Here is a 22,173-nt window from a genome sequence, read left to right on the forward strand (position 1 = left end):
ATGCCTCTTGCTATTCTTTCATTCCACAAACACTCCAGCTGATGTGTGTGTGTGTGTGTGTGGCAGGCAGAGCACCTTCGCCGTAATCCTCTTCATGTGGGGAAAAGTCATAAGGAGCTTTGATCATGCAGTGTAAAGTCTGCTTTTGTGTAGGCAACAGGAGTAGAATTGAGCTGGTGAGTGCAGGCTATGATGGTGCTTAACTGTGTTTGTCTGAGAGGACCACATTAAACGTGGTGTTTAAGGCCTACACTTCACTAACACAGTAACTTTTTACAAATGGTAATATTTCTAATTGCCATGCATATACTTCATGCAAAGTTGCCATTTGGTTGACCTTGGGATTAGAATATTTCAAAGTAATATGGATTGTCAACAAAAAGAATTTGAGAAAGTTTGAGAAAACACAAAACTATCAGTGTTTTTCCAATTATTCTACCACAGAAAATATTTAACTTTAGTTAGATTGTGTCTGTTTGTATTTCCAAATTACTCGGTTAGCAATGTCTATTCTAACAGGTGGAAGGGTCCTAAACATGGCTACTTATAAGCACTACTAGTGGACAGGATTATCCAGATCCAAATCATTCACATTTACAAACAGTCCAGCACACGCTGAATCACATGATCTTTCTTTAACAGCTACTGGTGCAGCCTATACAAAAGCCAATCATTTGCATAGCAAATCAGCCAACTACTACTCGTTTCATTCTAGTTCCACAGGCCTGCGATCAGCCAGACACTGAGGAAAGAACATTAATTTGAGTTTGATTATGTCCTGTCTTTATCTCTCCCCCAAGTGTCGCCTTGGCACCGGACACAGCTGATCCACTTTCATAGGAGAGCGCGCTCGGTGAAGCACTGGCCTGTTTGTTTATGCCGGATTCAGATGACTGGCACTCGCTGCTCTTTGATGCCTCTGCCAGTGCTTGTTCTCTGCCGTCCGTGTAGTGTTAGAGACATATTAGTGGTGAGTGTGGCGAAAACAAGAGTCGAAAACACAGCAGCCAATTACATGGCGAAGCACTCAGTCCCTCACTAAGGGGTGGGCTTGGGTCATTTTAAGACGTTTGGATGATACTGATGTGTTTGAGTGAAATTAACTCAGCATGTCCAAAGCTTGCTAACATGTGTAGGGCGTTTGTGGCGATGACACGTGAAATAGGCCTTTGCTAAAAATATTCCGCGTGAGTGATTCCAGTGTCTGCAGAACTTGAAAAAGAGGTGGGATCGAAAAACAGCAAAAAAAGGCCCTATGCAGAAAGAAGAGAAGAAACGGGAGAGAGAAGTGAAGATGAGAGAGAATATCAAGTGAGAAAGAGGTGCAGAGAGAGAGAGAGAGAGAGAGAGCGCGAGGCAGGGAGAAATACTGTGAGTCAGCTTGAGGAATGCACCTCATGTCTGTCATTATGTGAACCATGTAATAAAAGCCTCATCCAGTAGAGAAGACCGCAAGAGAAGAGAAACAGTTCACACACAGCGTTGTGTTCTACAGCCTGTAAGTGATTCAGCTGAAGAACAGATTTAAGGAAACATGGTTAAACCACGTTTCAGACCTACCAGGGTTGACAAACCTGCAAGCACCTTGTTAGAGGATAAACAGAATCACATGGAGATTAAATAATGTTACATGCTGCATACACACACACACATATACACACACACGTGCACACACAATTCTCTGCAACCCAGTGAAAAGACAACAGAACTTCACAATACTCAAACTATGTTAAGGCTGCTTTGTTGTCTGTGGTTGGAAATCAGACCACTTAAAACTGGTGAGTGCAATCTGGCTTTCCCAGGGCAACTACATACATGGAAAAAAAATAGCTACGAAACATTTCAAAGAGCTGTTCAACCACTAGCCTAGAAAACTGGCTTCATGGGGAGGAGATGACTTACAAATGTCCCTTTAGAGACAAAGGGCCTCAACGAGCCTTTTGTACATTTGGAGTGCTATAGTCACTGATTTATCTTCAATAGCCTAACTTGTCTCACAAATGCTAGGAGAAAAATGCAAGACAGTCCTTCATCAATGAGCAAAGAGACCACGTTTAAGGGGTTAGTTTTAACTGTAAAAACATCACAAGACTAGATCACCTGTGAGCTACCTTCAATCAGATCACCAGTCACATGGTTTGATAAACACAATGATGATGAAACAGCCACTCATCAGTGTAAACAAACCAGATGATGGCCTTAAACTAGGTTATGTGGTCGTCGATGATACCATATCTCTCAACTTATTAAGTCACTCAGAAAAGTCTTCAAAAGTCAATGAAGTCTATGCTTGTGCTGAACTGGAAAAATAGGCTGTAGGTCACACCAGTGGCATGTTTTTTAAATGAAATAGGGCATGCTACTATTTTGAAGAAACGTTGACAAACAACAACACTTCGTGGCCTAGATGTGTGATTTAGTGGCCTGTCTGTGATTTAGTATAGGCCTACCCTACATCCTAATTGAGAATCCTGCTGACATTTTTTAAAAAGTGTTAAAGTAATCGTGCCCTCCCTTACCATTACACGGACGACAGATAGAGGGAGAGAGAGAGCGAAAGAGATTCCAGATGGATGATGTAGGAGTTAAAAGTAGGATACTTACCAGTTAAATTATCTTATTTCCTGCTAGAAATGCTTCTGGTGATTGCAAAACGACCAAATCCCAACGTCAACTACTTTAAACGTTTAAAAAGCTCGAACAAATACAGAGAAAACTTCTGAGAGTAGTCTAAGCTTTGCCTACCACCTGCCCAGATAATTGGCAAGCGATCACTGCTCTCGACGACGGAATAAAAAGTTAAGTCCAGTCAGTTTTTTCGGGTTGCCCATACATCAGACATGAAGTGAAACTACACCAGTAGCCTAAAGCACGTCGAACAAGTAGCCTACACGACGTAAACTTTTGTAAACTTTAAAATACGCTGTCTTGACAAAACAGACGAAAGAAAAAGAATAGATTTTCCGTTCCACGCCTGGTCACCAAGACAAAATTCCGAACAAGTCCCAAAAATCTTTCCTTCCAAGAGACTGCCAAAAAAAGTACACCGAAAAACTTAGTATGAGAAGGGCGTGACACTTCAATAGTTGCCGCGATGGTATAGTATGACCCTAAATAATAAACCATAAATAAATGTAAAGAATAAGGTGATAGATTAAAAAGTTGCCGCTGCCCGCAGCCTCGCGTGCGGCCCCGTCACCCTTCTTCCCCTGTAAGCTCCACCTCTTCACGCTCACAGGACAGCACTGCCCCTATGTCCCACATGACGTCGCTTTCAATAAAGAAGAGTCACAGATTTTAAGAGATGGTGAGGCACATTTATCTAATAGCATTCACTTCTTGGTCTAATCTGGGTTTGTAAAAACAGTGAAATTACATTTAAGTAAACTAAAGTGCCTCAAAATAGCATTCTCAATATAAAAAAATAGTAAAGGCCTTCTCTGAGTCTTACAAAAGTGATGTGTTGATCTGGCTTTTGTCCATATTATTAAAATAAAATACAACTCCCAAAATAATAGCTAATTAAAATGAAATAATTAATCATTAAAATGTTTTTACCTAGCAAAAATGCAGTGGGCCTTCAAAAAAATTAGATTTAAAAAATAATTTAGCCTGATATGAAATATGTACTCTACACCCTAGAGATTTAATTATAACACCTGATTATGTTTTTATATTAATTGATAACCCTTCATATTTCAAAAAGCCAGCCAACTGTTCAGTTTTAGATTGGCAGTGGGATATCTTGTTTTTTTTTTTTTTGTGTGCTCTAGTTTCCACTGTCTGAGTTCCTATGCAGCATGTGGAAACAAACAAGGACACTTTAGAAAACAAAAGAGGGTGTGTGGCAATGTAGCAAGGTCCAGTAGGCTATGTGCCAGTCAGCTAGGTTGTGTTTTGAATTGCTTTGTTAGCATTGATACAGTCATTCAAATGTATTTATTCAGAGATCAAAACAAGTCGGTTGTATTCCCAAAAGTTGTGTTCCCAAAATGTGATGGTGTTTGTAGACAGATAACAGGATGATGTAGAGTAAGTTAGGTAAAAATGTGTGTGTGTGTGTGTGTGTGTGTGTGTGTGTGTGTGTGTGTGTGTGTGTGTGTGCGCGCGCACGTGTGTGTGTGTCTGTCTGTGTGTGTGTGTGTGTGTGTGTGTGTGTATGTGTGTGTGTGTGCCATAATGCACCAGCCATGTGATGAGACATCTGTGAGAAGTGAAACTGTGTCATTCTAGTGATACACAGACTGGATAAAAAACACACACACAAGACAAGTCCTGCAAAGTCTACAAGGCCCATGCATGCCTACGAGAAACTAAGTTCATTTTGATCCAGTAGAATTTTGAATAAATGTATTTATTTCAATAAATAAATGTCAATCTCTCTCCCAACCATTTTCTTATACTACCCCATCCTCTCTCTCTCTCTCTCTCTAAAAAAAGAGGAAAGAAAAGCCCAAAAAATAAACTTTATAAAAAGTGACCCCAAATGACAAGACACAGAAAATGCATGTTATTTGTCCCTTAAATCAAGCAGGCTATAGAGCAGGCTATGAACATCTGAACAAACAGTATGACTATTTTCTTTACATGTTACTATTCTATCATTATTTTCTTTCATGTTGCGAGAGAAAATGATGTTGTTGGCATGCAAAAATATGATATGGAATTGGACATATGGCATACTTTGTTTGCCACTCAGCACCCATTAGCATCTGGCTGATATTTTTGGTTGTTAGAAAATTCATAGGGAAAAGGCTATAGGTGATGCATGCATTGGCAATACCCTCATTTAATATGTATACAATATGTATAAAATATAATTAATTTGATTTCACCTAAACTCAATCAGATGGTGTATGTAAAAGGCACATGTGCATAAAAATGCACGCTTTCTGAATGACCATAATATTGAGGGTGAAGGCTGGTGGCAGTGCTGCTGTTTGCAAAACAGAATACTGGAGGTCACGTGAGGGCAAAGGGTAACACCAGCTGGTGGCTAGCATGAACATCACCTGAAACATTTGGTAGCATCTACAGTTCTCTCTGTGGCTTGTCTTTAGGTACAAGTTGTCTGAATATTATCGTCACCATATTGCTATTGCTGTACGTATTTTGACAAAATATTAGTAATCTTATTCTTCCATAGTAGTCCCTAATATAAATTAAATATAAACCATTCACTTGACAGATGCTAGCTAACGTTAGCTAACTTGACAGGTTAGCAGTTAATAACTTCAAGCCAGACTCATCAAGGCAGCAAAAAGACTATATTAACAGCTAAGTATGTGCTGATTTGAAACGGCAAGATACCTTTCCTCTTGGTCCTCTTTCATTTTGTTTTCGCAGTTATTCCAGGTTTGTTACAGCCAACATTAAACAGCTTAGTCAGATGGAGCTCCAGATTGAGAATGATGAAGAATTCTTGTCTTTTGCCAGGTGAGTGCATAACCTACGTGCCTCAATAAAGTTTGATGAGTATTGTTGTTCACAATACTCTAAAGAGGAAAACTAGAATACAATTGTAGGTGTTTGTCATCTAACATGGATGTTTAGGTAATCTAACAAAGTGACACTGTCATTTTCTAGCTAATGTTAGCTACAAGAAGGCTAGCTAGTAGCCTACTTTTGGCACTATCAGTAGTAGGCTGCTGTCCAAATTGTCTAAACCAGTTTCAATGTGAAAATCACATGGTCTCTCTCTCTCGTTGAATAAATGCAATAATGTTAGTAAGTAGTCTGTGGGAGGCTATTTGGTGTGTTGTGGAGGGATGGCAAAATATAGCCTACCCTACTCAAGCAGCCTGTGTTAAAAAAGTAAAACACCACTGGGAACACAAGTCTTTGTGTCTGGAAAGTGAAACGACACAAAATAGAAATAGATAAGTAATGAGTGAGTGAAAGAAGTTGTAATAAAAATAAATACTCCAGTAAAGTCCAGATACCTGAAAATGCTTAGGCTACAGTAATAACGTATTCAGACATCCCAACTTGCAAAAAGTCATTTCAGGGAGGCATCACGAAGCCCCCAAAAAAAATAAATAAATAAATAAAAAATAATGTCAGTACAACAAGTAAGGAAGGCCTATAGATAGAAATTGTGAAAATAAAATATGTATATTTTGGTAGTTTGGTTTTTTCATGTAGCCTTGGCAACTAGCCATCTAGTAGGCTATAGGCCTGAATAATATGCACATGAACTATGAATTGACACTTGTTAAACTCACCTCAACATGTCTTTTGCAATCATTTAACCCGCTGTGGGCAATGCTAAAGTCACTGTTTACAATCAGAAACAAATAAATAGTTCCATAGAACCCAATTGTTGTATATGTTTTACTCTTATGAGACAAGGGTAGCCTACACTTTGAAATGGGTCTCATTTTCCTTTTTTTGAGGCACTGACTCTACCATGACGCTCCTGTTTCTACTGAACTGATTAATTAAGTTCGGGAGAAAAGACATAAAAGCCCGCCTACACTGAAAACTGATTGGTTGATTTAGCGAAACAGGCCAATCAGGATGCTCTCTGTCTTTGATGCGCTCAGACACACACGCACCACCTCTCTCTCTCCCCTCGTGTACGCGCTACACTCAGATGCACACGCGGTCTCGCATGCGCGCTCTTGATCGCTCACTCTAGATTCCGGGAGATTTTATCTAATTTGCGGGCGTCAGGGAGCCGCTATCAATATGCGGGAGACTCCCGGAACTTCCGGGAGACTTGGGATGTCTGCGTATTTGTACTTCATTACCCACCTCTGTTTCAGTGTGATGGTTCTCTGTAAAACAGGTTCCCTCACCTGAATTCCTCTTTGCGGTTATATTTTGGAATAATGATGAATGCATTCATTTCTAACTAGCTTACAAAAGAAAGGAAAAAAAAGTCTATGCAAAATCGGCCTGATGCAGTTTCAGTTTATGTGTGTGTGTGTGTGTGTGTGTGTGTTTGTGTGTGTGTTACAATACCGCAGGAGGTCGAAGGAGGTGCAACGAATGTGTGAGGAGGAGGTCCCACAGTCTGTATCTTTCCAGGAGCCCAGTGCTTTCCCCCAGTATGATGAGGCATTCTGGGATAGAATTGTACATCAACCTAGGTGACCAACATTGTCAATTCTTCAACAGTCACATATATCAGTTGTGTTGTGTGAACCTTGTTGTAGCGTCCCTTTGTTGACCCCCAGCCACGAGAGTCCCCATGTCAACTGCTTCACATCCCCCAGAGGACATGTGAGTGTCAGACTGAAGTATGGTATTGATATTTCCAGCTCTGTATAAAACTACACATATATATTTCAGCCATTTTTCAACTTTACAAAAAAATAAGTTTTATAGGCCTAATAATCAAAATGCGACATTGTCCAGGTGAATGCAAAGGGAGTCATACAGGGGCCACCCTCAAAACGCCGATGGGGTGAGGATTTGGCTCTGGGAGCAGAGCAGCTGCCTTCCCCAGCTGATCTGATGGGGCGTCGGCAGAAGGGGAAGCGGAGCACTGAGGTGCGGAGGACTCCAGCGATGCAGCCCAAAGTGGCCGCCGTGTTGAACCACATAGGGGATCTGAAGAGAAGACAGAGCTCCATTGACCTGTGAGGTTATATGAGGGGTAGTGCCATTTTAATTACAGGGTATATTCTCTATAATCTGGTTTATCTGGGTATATTCTCAATAATTTAGGTTTATTCACCATGTACATGCTCTGCAGGAAATTATTGTTTTGATATAGTGTCATGCATGTTAAATTTTATCATCTATTCCACTGACAAGCGGTGAGATCAATCAGATATCTGATTTGTGAGTCAGACAATGTAAAAGTGCTGGTTTGCATGCTGTCAGACTCCCCCTTGTGGATGTACTGTGCAATTACTAGTGAAAACCAGCTGGGTCCTTGTTGAAAAGAGGGCAGTGTGCAATGCAGGCTATGCATACTTGTGGAACGTGTGTAAAAGCTGATGGGACTTTACGTTTTCATTCTTAAAAAAAGGTAACTATATGTGTTTCTCAGGCTCAAGAGGGATATCTGGTGGAGCGACAGCAATGAGTTTGTGCCAACAGAAGACAACACAATGGGGTATAAGGACCTTATAGAGGCTCGGGATGAGCAGTTGCTTGAGCCCATTTCCAGAGATGGTTTAAAGGAGACTCCAATAGACTTACAAGATAGCATTACCCATACATACACAAACGCCGCATTGTACAGCCACAAGGTACACGTTTAGCCTAGTGCATATTTTTTAATCAAAGTCTTTTTATTGTATTTTCTCATAGAACAAACAACAGACATATAGCAACCCACATCCCACCCACCCACATCGCACCACTAACATCGCAGAAAAACTAACAAACTATATATATATATATATATAAAAAAAAAATCAAAATCACAGCATACAGATTGACTTATTATACAGACAACATATAGCCTAGTGCATTTTGAAATTATTTATCAGTAATTATGTGTAACACCTGCTGTTTTGTCCTCAGGGGCAATGTTTTACTTCAATGAACCAAATCTAGTAAACTAAATGTAATCCTCAAAATTCCTACATTTCGGCGGACTAAACGTCTGTGCTCTGTTCCGCAGCACATGCTTCCTGGATGTGATCAGATGCTGAGTCTTGCGCCAGGTGGAAATCCCATGACAGCTTTTGTTCTTGCATCTGCGGACCGGCAGTCACAGAGAGCCTGGCAAAGCCCCAGTTTGCCGCAGGAACAATTCTGGGGATTTGGGCAAAGAACCGAGGAGTGAAAATGTTCTGTTCTGGGGCTTACAGCACTCCTTTATTTCAGATGGGAAATGCTTTCCTTCGTCATGTTTTTATCATTAATTGTCAAGGAATGTAGTCATTTACTCATGCATCTCAAGCTTCAATGTTTTTTTTATGATAGTGTAATAATCAAATCTTAACACCATAAGTTAAATTAAATAATATTTCTCTCATTTTAATGTATTTGAAAATATGGTTGTTGTCATTGACCTGTTGTCATTGATATTAATGTTAATATTAAACATTCATTTTTTTTCATAACAATCATCCAATCTCAATATTTCCCATTGACATTTACTTAACAAGTTATTTATTTCTCTCTGCACTCATTGAACACTGGTCTTTGAAAGTATAATAAAAAAAGGTTGGTGAAATGTCACAGGAAGCTACTGGTGTTATTCAGAGTACTGATAAGGACACTGCAGGTGCAATAACACTAACGACACTAGAAACAACTATCAATCAATTCTTCCCTCTGGGAATGTTTTTACATACAGAGTCAACACCAACCACAACCCCTGAAAGAAATTGTTCCAACGTCACTGCTACTCACAGGCTACATATTTGCATGTTTGGTGGTAAAGCCATTTTGATGCTTTTTTAGTCCTTGCTCAAATATTGCCTCATTATTGAATGATGAAGAATGAATCTACTTATCTAGATGTTTGCTACCACAACTACCACTAATTGATGCAATTGATGTTGGCCTATGCAACTGCAGTCCCAAAGCTGACATTAGTTGCCTCACCAGGCATTTGTTTGATGTGTCATGGCTAGGATGCATCTCACTGCCTTGCCACAGGGGTGCCCCAAGGCTCAGTGCTGGGACCCCTTCTCTTTGCTGTGGACACTACCTCATTGGGCCCAATCATTCACTCACAAGGCTTCTCATATCACCGCTACACAGATGATACACAACTTTATCTATCCTTCCCGCCTGATGATGCCACAGTCTCGGCATGGATCTCGGACTGTCTCTCTGACATATCCGCTTGGATGAAAGAACATCACCTCCAGCTAAACCACTCTAAGACTGAACTGTTTTTTCCAGCCACACAAACCATACATTCCAACGTCAACATCATCATTCCAACATCAACATCATCTGACACTCTCTCTCTCTTGCACCTACCAAGGTGGCAGGAAACATGTCATGATTGATGACCAGCTAACCTTCTCTGACCATGTTGCCTCTGCCCGGTCGTGCTGCTTCGCACTATTCAACACGCTACTCAACTCCTAGGTCAGACCATGCACTCTTAAAACTAATGTGTTGTCCCTATCTGGACACAGATGTGTTAATAAACAACGCAAGTTGTGTTATTTTCAACATATATTGTGTAACAAATAAAAAAAAGTAAACGACAAAAAACTGCGTTGTCCAAAGCTGACATTAGTTGAGTAATACCTGAGACTTTTTAATGAGGAGACACAGCACTCAAAAAATCCTCCATAGAAATGCATGGGGTTAGTTTGTAACGCCAATATGGCCGTTGTCTACACATATCCCACCCCTTCCTCGGCAAAACATCGACATGTGAATACATTGAGCCAATCATGTGGTGTGATGTGAATACATTGAGCCAATCATATGTTGTGTTGTGAAGACATCTTCCCAATCATGTGTTGTGAACTCGCCGCTGGAGCAAGATTGGTGTTGTGAAGCCTTGCGCACGCGCATTTCTGCTGAATAGGATGCCCGATGAGTACCCAAAAAGCGTTGCTATATGGCCGCCAAGTGGAGGGACTTGCCTAAAAGGACTTTGGTAATACTCAAGTAAAATCTTGAGTATTCTTAAGAAGCAAATGCAAAAAATGAAACGCAAAATTGATATACGGGCCGAATCACAGCACAAATATAAATCCACCAAGGGCTGCAAGAAACTGTCTCGCAGACTGGATTTGGATTAGCTATCTTAATACTAACTTAACACTCCATCAGAAAACAAACTGCACAGTGCAGGGTGACATGTCAAAACATTTCAAACAAAATTATGGCCTCCTTACACCAAACAACTTTGACAAGATTTGGGAAAGATTCTTGAAAGATTGGAGTAAAGCTTGAATAGGGGGGCATTAGTTAAAAGACTACAATCTTTCAAAAATCCTTCCCAAATCTTGTCAAAGTTGTTTGGTGTAAGGTGGCCATTAGATGCATTTATGGACATAACACACACACCGACTGTAGGGATGGTTGATGGAGTATGTTCTTGATCTCTGCTCTGGCAAGGTCACCTAGAGTAAAATGACTCTTGCACATATATGATGTACAGTATGGTATATTTTTCAGAATATGTGTATTTCAGACTTTCACTTAAAACACTAATAAAATGTGTTTCTTGCGATTAGCAATAGGCCCACTGTATGTATTGTGCAACTAACGACAGTATTTTGGCCCCCTAATGACAGTATTTTTCAAATTCTATACGGCCCTGCAGGTAAGGTCACCACCAAGCACCATTGATATCTTCCACCGTGCACCATTGATATCATTGATATTGATATCTTTGTAATCTTCATTTACGTATAGATAAATATCAGTAACTTTTGGTAAGGTGAGACCACATGCAGAGAAAGAGAGAACCTACAATAACCTACATTTTTAAAAAATTGGGAATGCCACTTTTAATTTTTACTACGCTTAAATGCAACAATGGATAGATTAGCACACTTTTCATGAGTCATGGCCCAACATAGACATTTATCAAAGAATATACAAACTGATTGACATATTATTATTTAAAAAACAAAAAGACAGGAGAAACCGTTTATCTTGAATAGACTTTTGGAGAGGAGAGCTAGAGGGGCCTCTGAAAGAATGCAGAGAAAGAATAGAAGAGCCTGAGCCAGATAACAGGTCCTGATAAACGCTCTATACAGGGCTTCATTGGTGGGGGACCTAGAGGGAACTCTGCTCCTGTACCTCTGGGTCTGAACCACTTGAGTTCTACTAGGCAATTTGATTTGGTAAAATGTATGCCCCGAAAACAGTGTGCAGGTAAGCCATGCCATGAAATAGTAATGGTATAATGTAGCCTATTTAGGTGTGCTAAAACATTTTCGTCACATGCTCTGCGTGCACATTCTCTGTTATTAAATCTCACTCCAAGCTGATTTGAAAAGTTGGCAGCCCAGAGGTTCATACACATCTTAATGAGAGTACTGTGCACCAACCTGACCAAGTTGTAGGCTTTGGGTAATGTCTGTTAGTCTTAAAAAGATGAACAGACACTCAAGGCCATTTAGACTCCCATTTATTATATGGTATATGAAGTCCGTGTTGGTTTAGGCTACTTATATGAATGAAGGCATGAGGCAAAATAATAATCAATAGTGAAGATTTTTTGTAAAATCTGACTATTATAAATGTGATACTTTCACTAGCATAGTATTGTGCAACTTTATCATGTAAGACAGCTAATGTATGCACGCGAATGGTAGTGGGCCTATTTGGATGAAAGTCTAGGGCCTTTTTTTAGTCCCAGTCTGTCCCTGCTGACATCCATACAGTCAAGTTTTCCTAGTCTCAAGTCAGGGCCATTGCCTGTGACTTTCTCCAAACAGAGAAGTATTTGTTGGGAATAAGCTGTGTCTCGGCTCACCAGAGGAGTATGCATTGAGTGGGCATGCTATTGGCCTCCCGCTGGGAGCAATGTCTACCCAGCTTACTTGCAGTGGGTCACCTTGTCTGTGCATCCGCTCTACTGCCTTGAGCGGCGCTCGATGCCTGGGTCCACCGCACTGCCCTGGGCGTTTGGTACATGGTTGAAATGTCAGGGCAGGGAGGCATTAGTGCTCAGGAGGAAACCCTGGGAAGGTGAGTGCGCTTTGAAGAGCTACAGACAAGTGCCCCCATCCAAAGGCACCCAGCGGGTGATGCAGTGGGGTTTTTATTTTCAGGCCGGTTCTCAGAGACTGACCACAGCATGCTACCACCCCCTCTCTCCTTTAATCACAATCTCCCTGCATATCTTGTGTCTGTTTTTCAAGGGAGAAGTTCAAGTCAATACCAGGCCTGACAAACAAGAGTGCAGACAAACAAGAGTGCACAGAATTCCATCTAGTCCACAATGATTGTTGCCTTTGAGAGAAGATCAGTTTTGGAAATTATTTGCGAATGTTTTGCAACTTTGTTATGAATATGAAAACATTGTCTGCAGTTACTTACTTTGACTTAGGTCCGGTATTTTCAATTAGAGTGTCTTAAATGAAAGAATTTACTGTGATCTTTGCATCTGGGTATGTGTCACAGGGCCAGCTAGTGACTAATATACTCCCACGCATTTTCTTCCCAACCAATGACGATGACATCACGAAAGTGAAAGTGGACAGAAACGTGTGCTTCTTCGTTGCCTGTGCATCTACGACACAAGAGCTTCATATAGAGCTTCAAAAAACCGGTTTGCACTATACCATGGCGCAAAGACCACTTGGGGTGTGCCCCGTGAGTGGCGCGACATCAGTCATTCTGTGCGCAGTGTCACTTACAACAGTTTGCATCTGCTTCATTCTGTTACGTTTACAATCGGAGCAGATCAATGAATTGAGGAATGATCTCATGACTTTAGAGATGAAAGTTGAAAAGACGGACATCATCAAGCGTTCGGTAAGTGATGGTTGAAATATAGGTCTTAGGCTACTTTGACAAGTAGGCTACCATCAACAACAATGTTGACATCTGAATTACTGACATCTAATGTTAGAACGTTTGTTTCAAGTTGTGTCAAAGTTTTCTCACTGATTTATTAACTGCATGCACAGAGGTATGCCAGAAGAATAGCAATAATAGCCTAGACAGTGTCATTCAGGTATGGGACTGTTACACAGATGCGAAAGGACAGAGTGCAAGTAGAGGCAGAAGAGAGGCATCCAAACGGGGAAGAAAGCAACGGCAGACCCAGACACGGAGTGAGTCTTTGAAATATCATAACAAAAAAGGACGATCTAACATAGCCTAGATTTACTTTCAATTTCTAACAAATGTATAGTTTTTCGCAATTGCTAAAACACTAAACCCCATTCTCTGTACCAAATGCTCAGTTGAACACATTTATTGAATTTTGGGAAAACCATAAACAGTTTTCAACTAGTAAAACACAATTTGCAAATCTCATTGACTCTGAACACATTCTCATGCAATAAAACACATTTTGCACTGTGATGCTCTTGTGATGCATAATGGTAACCACAAGTGGCAAAAACACAAAGAAATCACAGATGTTACAAGTAAAACACAACTCAAAATTGATCACACTTGTTTCAAATGATGTGACAACCAATATAAGCTAGTTCAGAGTGCAGGTTGCTGAACAGTGCAGGTTCAACAATGGACAGAAACTATAGGTGAGGCATTGTAGGCTGTAGACTGTATACATTGTAGGCTGTAGACTGTAATGCACTTCTCATCAGTACTGAAATGAAATGCCTGTCTTTTCCAGTATATTTTCCAATACTTTATTTTTTTTACTGAATTTACATTTGCAATTGTGAAAAACTGTCAGTACCAGATCCCATAGCTAAAAGGTGTGTCGCTTAGGTCATGAAACTGTTGTAATGATGACAGTGTGGTGGAGCATGAAGTCCTTTGTGTCTCCTTGTCTATTCCAAACAGGGGAATTGAGCCTGATGTAGTCATATTTTGGCACTGACAACTTGTCTCATCTCAACCTCCCTCAGTATGTCATTATGTTGGGCCTAACCCTAGCCCTTTCTACCGGGAAACCATCTTATTTCTGAGACCTGTTATGCGTGACTCTTCTTATACTCAGTCCTTTAAGCCTTATTGAGCCATTCATTCCAGTCTGATTCCAGTGTTCAATTGACAGTATCCTAGACATTCATGTTATAGATCTATCAAAACATCTCTAAATGCTTTGCTTGATAGTATGGAATCAGCACTGATCGGACAGAAACTATCAGTGAGGCATTCAGAGTACATTGTAGGCTCTAGACTGCAATGTACTTCTCATTTATAGTACTGAAATGCCTCTTTTCTGGTATACAGTTTTTCACAACACATTTTTTTTAAACCTTCCATTCTTTTCTAAAAACTGTAAACACAAACACCCATTTTCAGTACTTTATATTTACTGGATTTACAGTAGCCTAAATGTTGAGTATATGAAATCGTTTTTTGCTTCGTTTTTTAGATGCAAAATGCTTTACTGTATTGTAAACAATGAAACGTTATCCTGGAGCTGCCCTGAACACTGTGTTTTCCATTTTGTTGATGTAGTGTCTAATGACTGCTCAGTATTGTTTTCATTTTGACTGCTTTGTGAGATGATCTGAAGGCAGTGTTTTGAGCACAGGTACAACTGCGTTTTGAGGCAATTGTTCAGTTTTGCAGAGGTTGGCAAAGGTTTTGGGAATGTAGTTTGAGATTTGGGATTTGTGTTAATAGTTTTGAGAAAAAGGTGGCAGGTTTCAAAGAATATGTTTGAGCAATTGTGAAAAACTGTATTATTGAGGAAGTGGCCACCATGTCATGAGCAAGGTGTGCAATGCTTTGTGATGATGCAGTGGGAGACAGCTCACTGAAATGTTGTATGTAGGAATAAAGTAAAGGTGCGTTTTAGAATTTTAAACTGCAGACATGAGAAATGACTGTCATTACCTCATCAATGCTCCTAAAGGAGCCTATGCTAGTTGTAGCTGGCGCTAACACAGCTGCAATCATAAAGTGCTGTCGACAATATGGTTGGCATTGTAAGTATTGCTGCTGTTAAATTATATGCATTGTACAGTCCTTTTCAGTGTAATGTATCAGACACAAGAAGCATGCTTTGGTTACAAAAGCCAATTCACCTTGCCAGTGCACATGATAATGTAAACATCAGAATGGGTTTGGGATATCACCTGACATTGATAATGTACATATCAGAATGGGTTTTTGGATGTCACCTGACATTGATAATGTACATATCAGAATGGGTTTGGGATGTCACCTGACATTGATAATGTACATATCAGAATGGGTTTGGGATATCACCTGACATTGATAATGTACATATCAGAATGGGTTTGGGATGTCACCTGACATTGATAATGTACATATCAGAATGGGTTTGGGATATCACCTGACATTGTGCTCCAGCAGAACGCCAGTGTGCTTCAGCAGGACGCCGTGCTTTCCTTCATCTGAAGGCTTTGTCTTCTCTTTCAAATGGTACGTTTCTCAAAAGCACCAAATATATGAGTTTTGAATGTGTTTTTTTATTAACAGTGTTAGTTTTGGTAGTGTTATTTAGCTGTGCTCTTTTCAGATGAAGAGGACTATACAGCCATAAAATGGATGGCCGCGGGGAGCCAAGGAGAGGGGCTACAGGTATCTGGAGAGACTGTGACCGTGGCGACAGAGGGGCCTTACTTCATCTACAGCCAGGTACCTGCACATGGAGGTTATGGGTTGCCAAGGTGTTGGAATTTGCTTGAAGTAATTGTAATTGAAGTAATTGACTGTAATTGGAGAAAATCACCTTTTTTTGTCTGAGGAGGTCATGTTGTGCTTCCATACGCAGGTACTCTACAAGAGCACCACATGGGTCATGGGTCACGTGATCACTAAACGCCTCAACGGCACCGACACAAAAATTCTGAAGTGTGTAAAGAACATGCCTGACAATATAAGCACGGCCCTCAATAGTTGCTACACTGCTGGTGAGTATTCTTAATGCTCACAGCGAGACAGCACCAAAGAACAGGCAACTTGCCTGCAAGTTGTTATTTTTTATTATTATTATTATTATTTTTTAAATCACTGTGTCTGGTTAGGGAACTTGTGGTGGAAGGGTGGAAATAATTTATACCCATGGGTGGTGCTGTGAAATATATTTGTGTCAGAGTTTGCGGAATGTTTTAAATATTTATATTTAATTGCTTTGATCAGCACAATGAAACAAGTGTGTAGACTTGGTCAGTACAGGAGATGAGGGCGAGAGGAATCTGTTTTTCAACCAAAAAAGGGAGGCTCAGCCTGTGGGCTTCCTAGTGGCAGCGGTGTGAATTTACTTTCATTGCAACCAGCTAGTAATGCATTGTTTGGGTTTTTAATGTGCTCACTTGATTGTAAAATGTATTAAACTCTGGAATTTCGGAAGGAAATACCAAAATAAAGAGTAATGCTTTGTCCTTTTTCAGGGACTTTCTTCTTGGAATCTGGAACCGTCCTTGAGCTCTCTGTCCCACGAAAGTCAGCCAAACTTGTCCTGTCTCCAGACGCAACGTTTTTTGGCATTTTCAGCCTCTGACAGTAGAGCATGGCTTAACACTCACAGGCTCATATTACTGTAACACCACTGTTACTCATGTGTACTTTATTCTGCTGCTCTATCTGTCATTCATCTCACTGAGATCTCAGGGCATCTGAATATACTTTTGGGTTTGTAATTATCTAATTCTTGCGATGAAATAACGCTGCATGTCCCCTTCGGATTCAAAAGTGAACATGCTTCCTTATATTTAGTGTTACGTTATTATATCTGTAAAGTTTAGCAAAGCTTGTTATTGCCTAGGGACCAAACAGTGGTGCAAGTTTGGCACTAGATTTAGTTGGGTGTTTGTCTTACTGAATGGCATGGTAACTGTTTCTGCTATTCTGCATGATATCAGGATTCAGGCAACTGTCTTGAGTAATGTTTCCGATCACATGACTTGTTCATAACGTTCTGATTGGGTGCTTGTGAAAAGTTGACTCCCAGATAAAAACAGAAAGAATTTACTACATGGTTCCGCATCATTAACTGTAGAGGTTGCCCAGTATATCACCATCTTAAGGCCCAGTATCAAAAGAACTTGAGGTTAAATTTCAACAGGGGAAGTAACATTTCTCAACAGGGGAAATTTTCAGCCCAAAGTAGAGTATATATTTTTTAACATTGTGACATAGTGGGACATCCAAGGAAATTGGTATCCCTTTCATGATGACCCTTTCTCTGTCAGGCCACAGTGTCTTACTCCCCCTCTGCCCACTTCCTCTGGGATAAGCACAAACGTTCTTTAATTTAATGGTTTATGCTATAGCAGTGTTCCATGGCAGGTGGCACTGTGGAGCTTTTTATGCTTTCCCATGCAATGGCGAGTAGCCTGACAATTACTCATTTTCCTGTTGAACTGAACTGTCAGCCAACACTGAGAGAACAGTGGTCTGCAGAGGCCTCTAATTTACACTGTTTATTGTCTTCAGCCATTATCGGAGTTTCAAGTGTATTTCAACGAAGGGCTAAAGGTAACTAAATGCTAAAATAGTGGACATTTTTCAAATAACCAGTATGTGGACTTACTCTGTGAAATATTAGAGAACTAATTTTTCAGGCATGTTTTAGCCTATTACATAAACCGTATAGTCTGCATGAATGCTCAACAGTCTAATAAAACGCCTGGTTCTGTTCTATTTATTTGTGAATGTATATGACCAGTTTTTGTATGTTTTGTAAATTTGTACATAAGTATGGATAATGACTTGTTCACACTGATCTTATAACACCCATACTCATTCAGACAACAAGCTTTTCAGCTGAAATACAAAAGAGTGCAGTGCAGAATTTTAGCCCTGTCTTTATGTGTGGTTCTAATTCCGTTTTCTAGTGGTTTCTGCTGAGTCATACCCGAATAGCATCTATCTTTGTCATGTCCTTGCCTGAGTAAGCCATGTTTCATCAAAAAGTGCTTTACTATTCATACCCATCAACATGTGCACTTGGCAGCCATAACATTGTCATCTTTGTTAAATCCCCATGATACTTGCTCGTAGTCGTATGACAAAACAAAATGATGAAAACAAGTTATTTTTAGACACATCTGAGGGAAAAAAGGATACAGTACAATGAAAACCTCACAGCATCAACAGTGAGAACCCTCTCTTTTTGCACTGTTCTCACACTCCCTCCCTCCCTCCCTCTCATCACGTATGTCAGAAAATGTAAGTCAGCACCTCAGGTCTTTGGAGACTTGTGGGGTTATGGGTAGAAGCTCTGCCACTGTTCACACCGAGCCCCCGGCTCCTCCGTCCCTGCTAAGAGAAGCACCAAACATAGCAGAGAAGGAAAGGAGGATGAAAACAAGACACAAAGACACGTGTCTGGATGGGAATGAGCGCGATGCCCTTTTCCTCTCATTTTCTCCTCCAGCGACTAGCGCTAACCTTTATTGTGCGGCGGGGTCAGGTTTGTGCCTAAGCGTGTAACAATCCTAGCTTCCTCACAAAAAAGGGGACTCTGAAAAGGGAGTGGTGGCTCACCCAGGTTTCCATTAACTAAATACATTTGCCCAGACTGGCTCCAGCAGTGCATATGTCTGTGTGTTTTTGAATATTATTTGCCCATTAAGCGCGACCGTGTGAGGAAGCAAACAGAGCAGCCAGAAAATGCAAACAGATAGGGAGGCCCGTATCAGAGAAATGGAGTGGAACGGAGGCGGGAGAGAGAGAGAGAACGCAGGAAGGAAAAGTAAACAGATAACAGCACAAATCTGATGGACTATTTCACACGACAGTGCACTGATAGACGGAGCGAAAGGTCAAGATTCATTTGAGGTAGATGGAGAAACTAAGGAGATAGAAATGAAGAGGTCAGGAGATAAACGTTTTTTGATGATGATGGTGAGATGGAGAAAGAGAGAGAAAGGTGCTAAAATGAGGGGAATTCAGGTGAAGGGAGAGAAAATGGACAGATGTCTGGTGAAGCGCATTCGTGAGAAAAGCAAAGAGAAGGAGACTGGGTGAGAGTGTGGCTGATAGGGCGACTGCCAACTCGGTGTCACCGCATTGTGACTAAGTATGTGCTGCTTGTGTATTATTTGAAATCCTGTATTTGGTTCCCATGCAGTGTTTCACCCTGACCCAAATGAAACTCTCTTTCTATCACCCCTTCACAGTCGCCCAGTTGCACATACACGCTCTCTCACACACACACACACACACAAACACAGCCACACACACACACGATAGGCTGATAAACAGCCACAGGCCGGACACCTTTCCCACAGAGAATGGAGCCAGTTGTGTCAGAGATATTTTTAAAGTTCAGCGACTCAGCACTATCCGAGACGAGGCTGAAGGTTGCCCTCTCCCTCAGTGTGCCACAGCAACACAGGAGGGGGGAGAGTGAAAATCAGAGAACAACGTTGTCACAGCCTGCTTCAATTCATTGACTATGTAGATTGTATTTTGGTCTGGCTCTGCCCAAGCCGACAGATACTGATGCACAGACACAGTGTGACATTATGCACTTCACAGTGTTCAGCTGCAGGGGGCGATGTAAACCTAGGCCTTGGGTCCGCCCCAGTCCTTGCATGTCTCTTAGGACACCACTAAGAGATAGACAGAAGGCCTCTTTTACCCCAAAACAGCTACTGTCTGGGAGAAAGCACTTGGAGAGCAAAGCAATAAAAAGAAATAAATGAATAAAAGTTTAGAAAAAAATATATTCATGCTAGGTAGTATTAAACAAATCATCAAAAGGATTGAAGTCATATTAAAGCTCAAGTTGCTATTGATCGGAAGGTTATTCTCACATTGGGGGTGTAATTCAGAGAAGTTTTTGAAGGTCCCCTCTGTCTCCATTTCCAAAGAGCTTGTCACAGAGTATGAAGTTTCTTTTCTCTCACTGGGCCCCAGTTCAGAACAGAATGTCTTAGGAAACATTGATTCAAAAAAACTTTCACAAAGTATTTTCCTCGGCAAATGGATATATGTCTGAAGATACAACACCTGTCAACACAATTTTCAAACACACACCTATACGCACACACACGCACACACATGCACACACACACACTGTACACACACACAGAAACATCCACACTACCATCCATGTGCGTATACTGTGAGTGGATGTTTCTGTTTCTGTGTGTACAGTACACTACATACAGTACACTACATGCCGTACGCACATACTATCTATATATAGTATGTGTGTATGTCTGTGCATGCACCCATATTGTCTAATGGGATGCGTCATGCTTTCTCTCCAGAGCAGCAGCACAAAGGCAGTGCGGAGCTGGAATGCCAGTGGGAAGCTGAGAAGCTGCGTGAGTGTAAACATCTGTTTATTATTCCACGACAGGCGGGCAGGCGGGCAGGCAGGAGAGGCAGGCCAGGCGGAAGGTCAGCGGGGTGGGGAGTTCCCTGCACTTCTGCATCCGGTAATGAGAAAGAAGGCCCTGCCTTTTCCCCTGCCGCGCGGCCCCGAGTGCCGACTCCAGGCACACAGTGCGCGCTGACAGCCCCCTGGCCATTACCTCACTGACCAACACAATGCTCCCCCGCAGCCAACATATGATGGGCTTTAAGTATATCGGCAGACTGTACAGTGGAGTTAATGTAAATAACTGGGGGCCGCTCTGAGTGCTGGTGGTGGAAGTAGAAATGTGTGTGTGGTCATGCTGGGTTGGTAAATGAGAGGGTATGAAAGCTGGGTATGTTAAAATGGCAGCACGGCTATGTGAGTGCAGTGAATGGGTTCCATATTGAAGATGAGTGTATGTCTAATGATGACACTGGATCCAAGTGTAATTAGTTTGGGGGTAAATACTGCCTCATGTCTCATCACTGTGAGTGATGGCAGAACTGTCTACCGTGAGACATTCGTCTGCAATATATTCTGTGGCTAATCTGTGGTATGTGTGGCTGATGTGGATTATAGCTCCTGCTCTGTCACAGTAAGGTCAACATTTTGACACTTACATGTTGCATACCATAGCATTTTACATAACTGTGGTACAGGCACTGAAAGAAGAGGTAATGCAATTTTGAAGCAAGATTAACAGTTTGATTGTTGCCTTATTCTGTGGCTTGTGTATGGGGCTTTGGACATCTACACATACTAACACTATCCTGTGGCTTATACCAGAGTTTCCGCTAGAAAAAAATGGTGCCGGTCAAAGTGACCGGCAGAGGTTTCGTTTTCCGGACATTTTGATGCCGGTCAAATATCCTATTATCGACGCTTCTTAATTAGTAAAGTTGAGGAAAACTGGAGACAGGCTATGTAGCTTAAAGAATGACATAATCAGGCTGAATAGAATGCAACATGTTCATTAGCCTAACTTACGTAAACATGCCTAACAAGATCTAGCCAGTAGGCTATCTATGTTTTCATTAACAACAAGAGTCCGTTTCGTTCATTGTTTTAAAAAGGCTACGTTGTTTGCTGCTACCCACGTTATATCAGTTTGTTTAACTTGCACAGATGCGCAAACACAAGAATGAGCGCTCACACCACTAAGGTCATAATTTATTTGATAACAATAAATTAAGAAATGTTTCCTATTCTGGGAAATGTTTAGTTTATTTTTCTTTCGGTCCGCGGTTCAATGATGCCGTTTAATTGTGCGCGGACCAGCAATCTCCGAGGAGGCCCTAACCCTGCAGATCACAGACATAGAAAGCATAGGCCTACTGTATGCTTTG

The 22,173-nt window shown here is 41.1% G+C and overlaps 2 protein-coding genes across 5 annotated transcripts; both read left to right on the forward strand.

Annotated features, from left to right (window-relative positions):
- The first annotated feature begins 4,977 nt into the window (after positions 1-4,977).
- On the forward strand, positions 4,978-8,929 carry LOC125291123. 4 transcript variants are annotated; one of them, XM_048237690.1, is made up of 7 exons: positions 4,978-5,060; positions 5,347-5,436; positions 6,972-7,094; positions 7,182-7,227; positions 7,363-7,586; positions 8,003-8,204; positions 8,582-8,929. In XM_048237690.1, the coding sequence occupies exons 2-7, from the start codon at positions 5,390-5,392 to the stop codon at positions 8,744-8,746; spliced, it is 807 nt and encodes a 268-aa protein (XP_048093647.1). In that variant the 5' UTR covers positions 4,978-5,060; positions 5,347-5,389; the 3' UTR covers positions 8,747-8,929. The 4 variants fall into 4 exon arrangements, with proteins under 4 accessions (XP_048093647.1, XP_048093646.1, XP_048093648.1 ...); XM_048237689.1 differs by having other exon boundaries at positions 4,988-5,103; XM_048237691.1 differs by having other exon boundaries at positions 4,988-5,103; positions 6,972-7,052; positions 7,161-7,227.
- Positions 8,930-12,488: 3,559 nt separating this feature from the next.
- Positions 12,489-18,156, forward strand: tnfsf13 (TNF superfamily member 13). The gene is made up of 6 exons (XM_048238160.1): positions 12,489-12,582; positions 13,527-13,673; positions 15,865-15,933; positions 16,031-16,149; positions 16,286-16,424; positions 16,905-18,156. The coding sequence occupies exons 1-6, from the start codon at positions 12,489-12,491 to the stop codon at positions 17,012-17,014; spliced, it is 678 nt and encodes a 225-aa protein (XP_048094117.1). The 3' UTR covers positions 17,015-18,156.
- The last annotated feature ends 4,017 nt before the right edge of the window (positions 18,157-22,173 follow it).

Source organism: Alosa alosa, chromosome 2, assembly GCF_017589495.1.
Source record: "Alosa alosa isolate M-15738 ecotype Scorff River chromosome 2, AALO_Geno_1.1, whole genome shotgun sequence".
NCBI lineage: Eukaryota > Metazoa > Chordata > Actinopteri > Clupeiformes > Clupeidae > Alosa > Alosa alosa.

Coding starts and splice junctions, on each gene's coding strand:
- LOC125291123 (XM_048237690.1), top strand. CDS start 5,390: ATGGAGCTCCAGATTGAGAATGATGAAGAATTCTTGTCTTTTGCCAG. Junction 7,228..7,362: donor TCACATCCCCCAGAGGACAT/GTGAGTGTCAGA, acceptor GACATTGTCCAG/GTGAATGCAAAGGGAGTCAT. Junction 8,205..8,581: donor CCGCATTGTACAGCCACAAG/GTACACGTTTAG, acceptor TCTGTTCCGCAG/CACATGCTTCCTGGATGTGA.
- tnfsf13 (XM_048238160.1), top strand. CDS start 12,489: ATGCCTGGGTCCACCGCACTGCCCTGGGCGTTTGGTACATGGTTGAAA. Junction 16,150..16,285: donor CTTACTTCATCTACAGCCAG/GTACCTGCACAT, acceptor TTCCATACGCAG/GTACTCTACAAGAGCACCAC. Junction 16,425..16,904: donor CAATAGTTGCTACACTGCTG/GTGAGTATTCTT, acceptor GTCCTTTTTCAG/GGACTTTCTTCTTGGAATCT.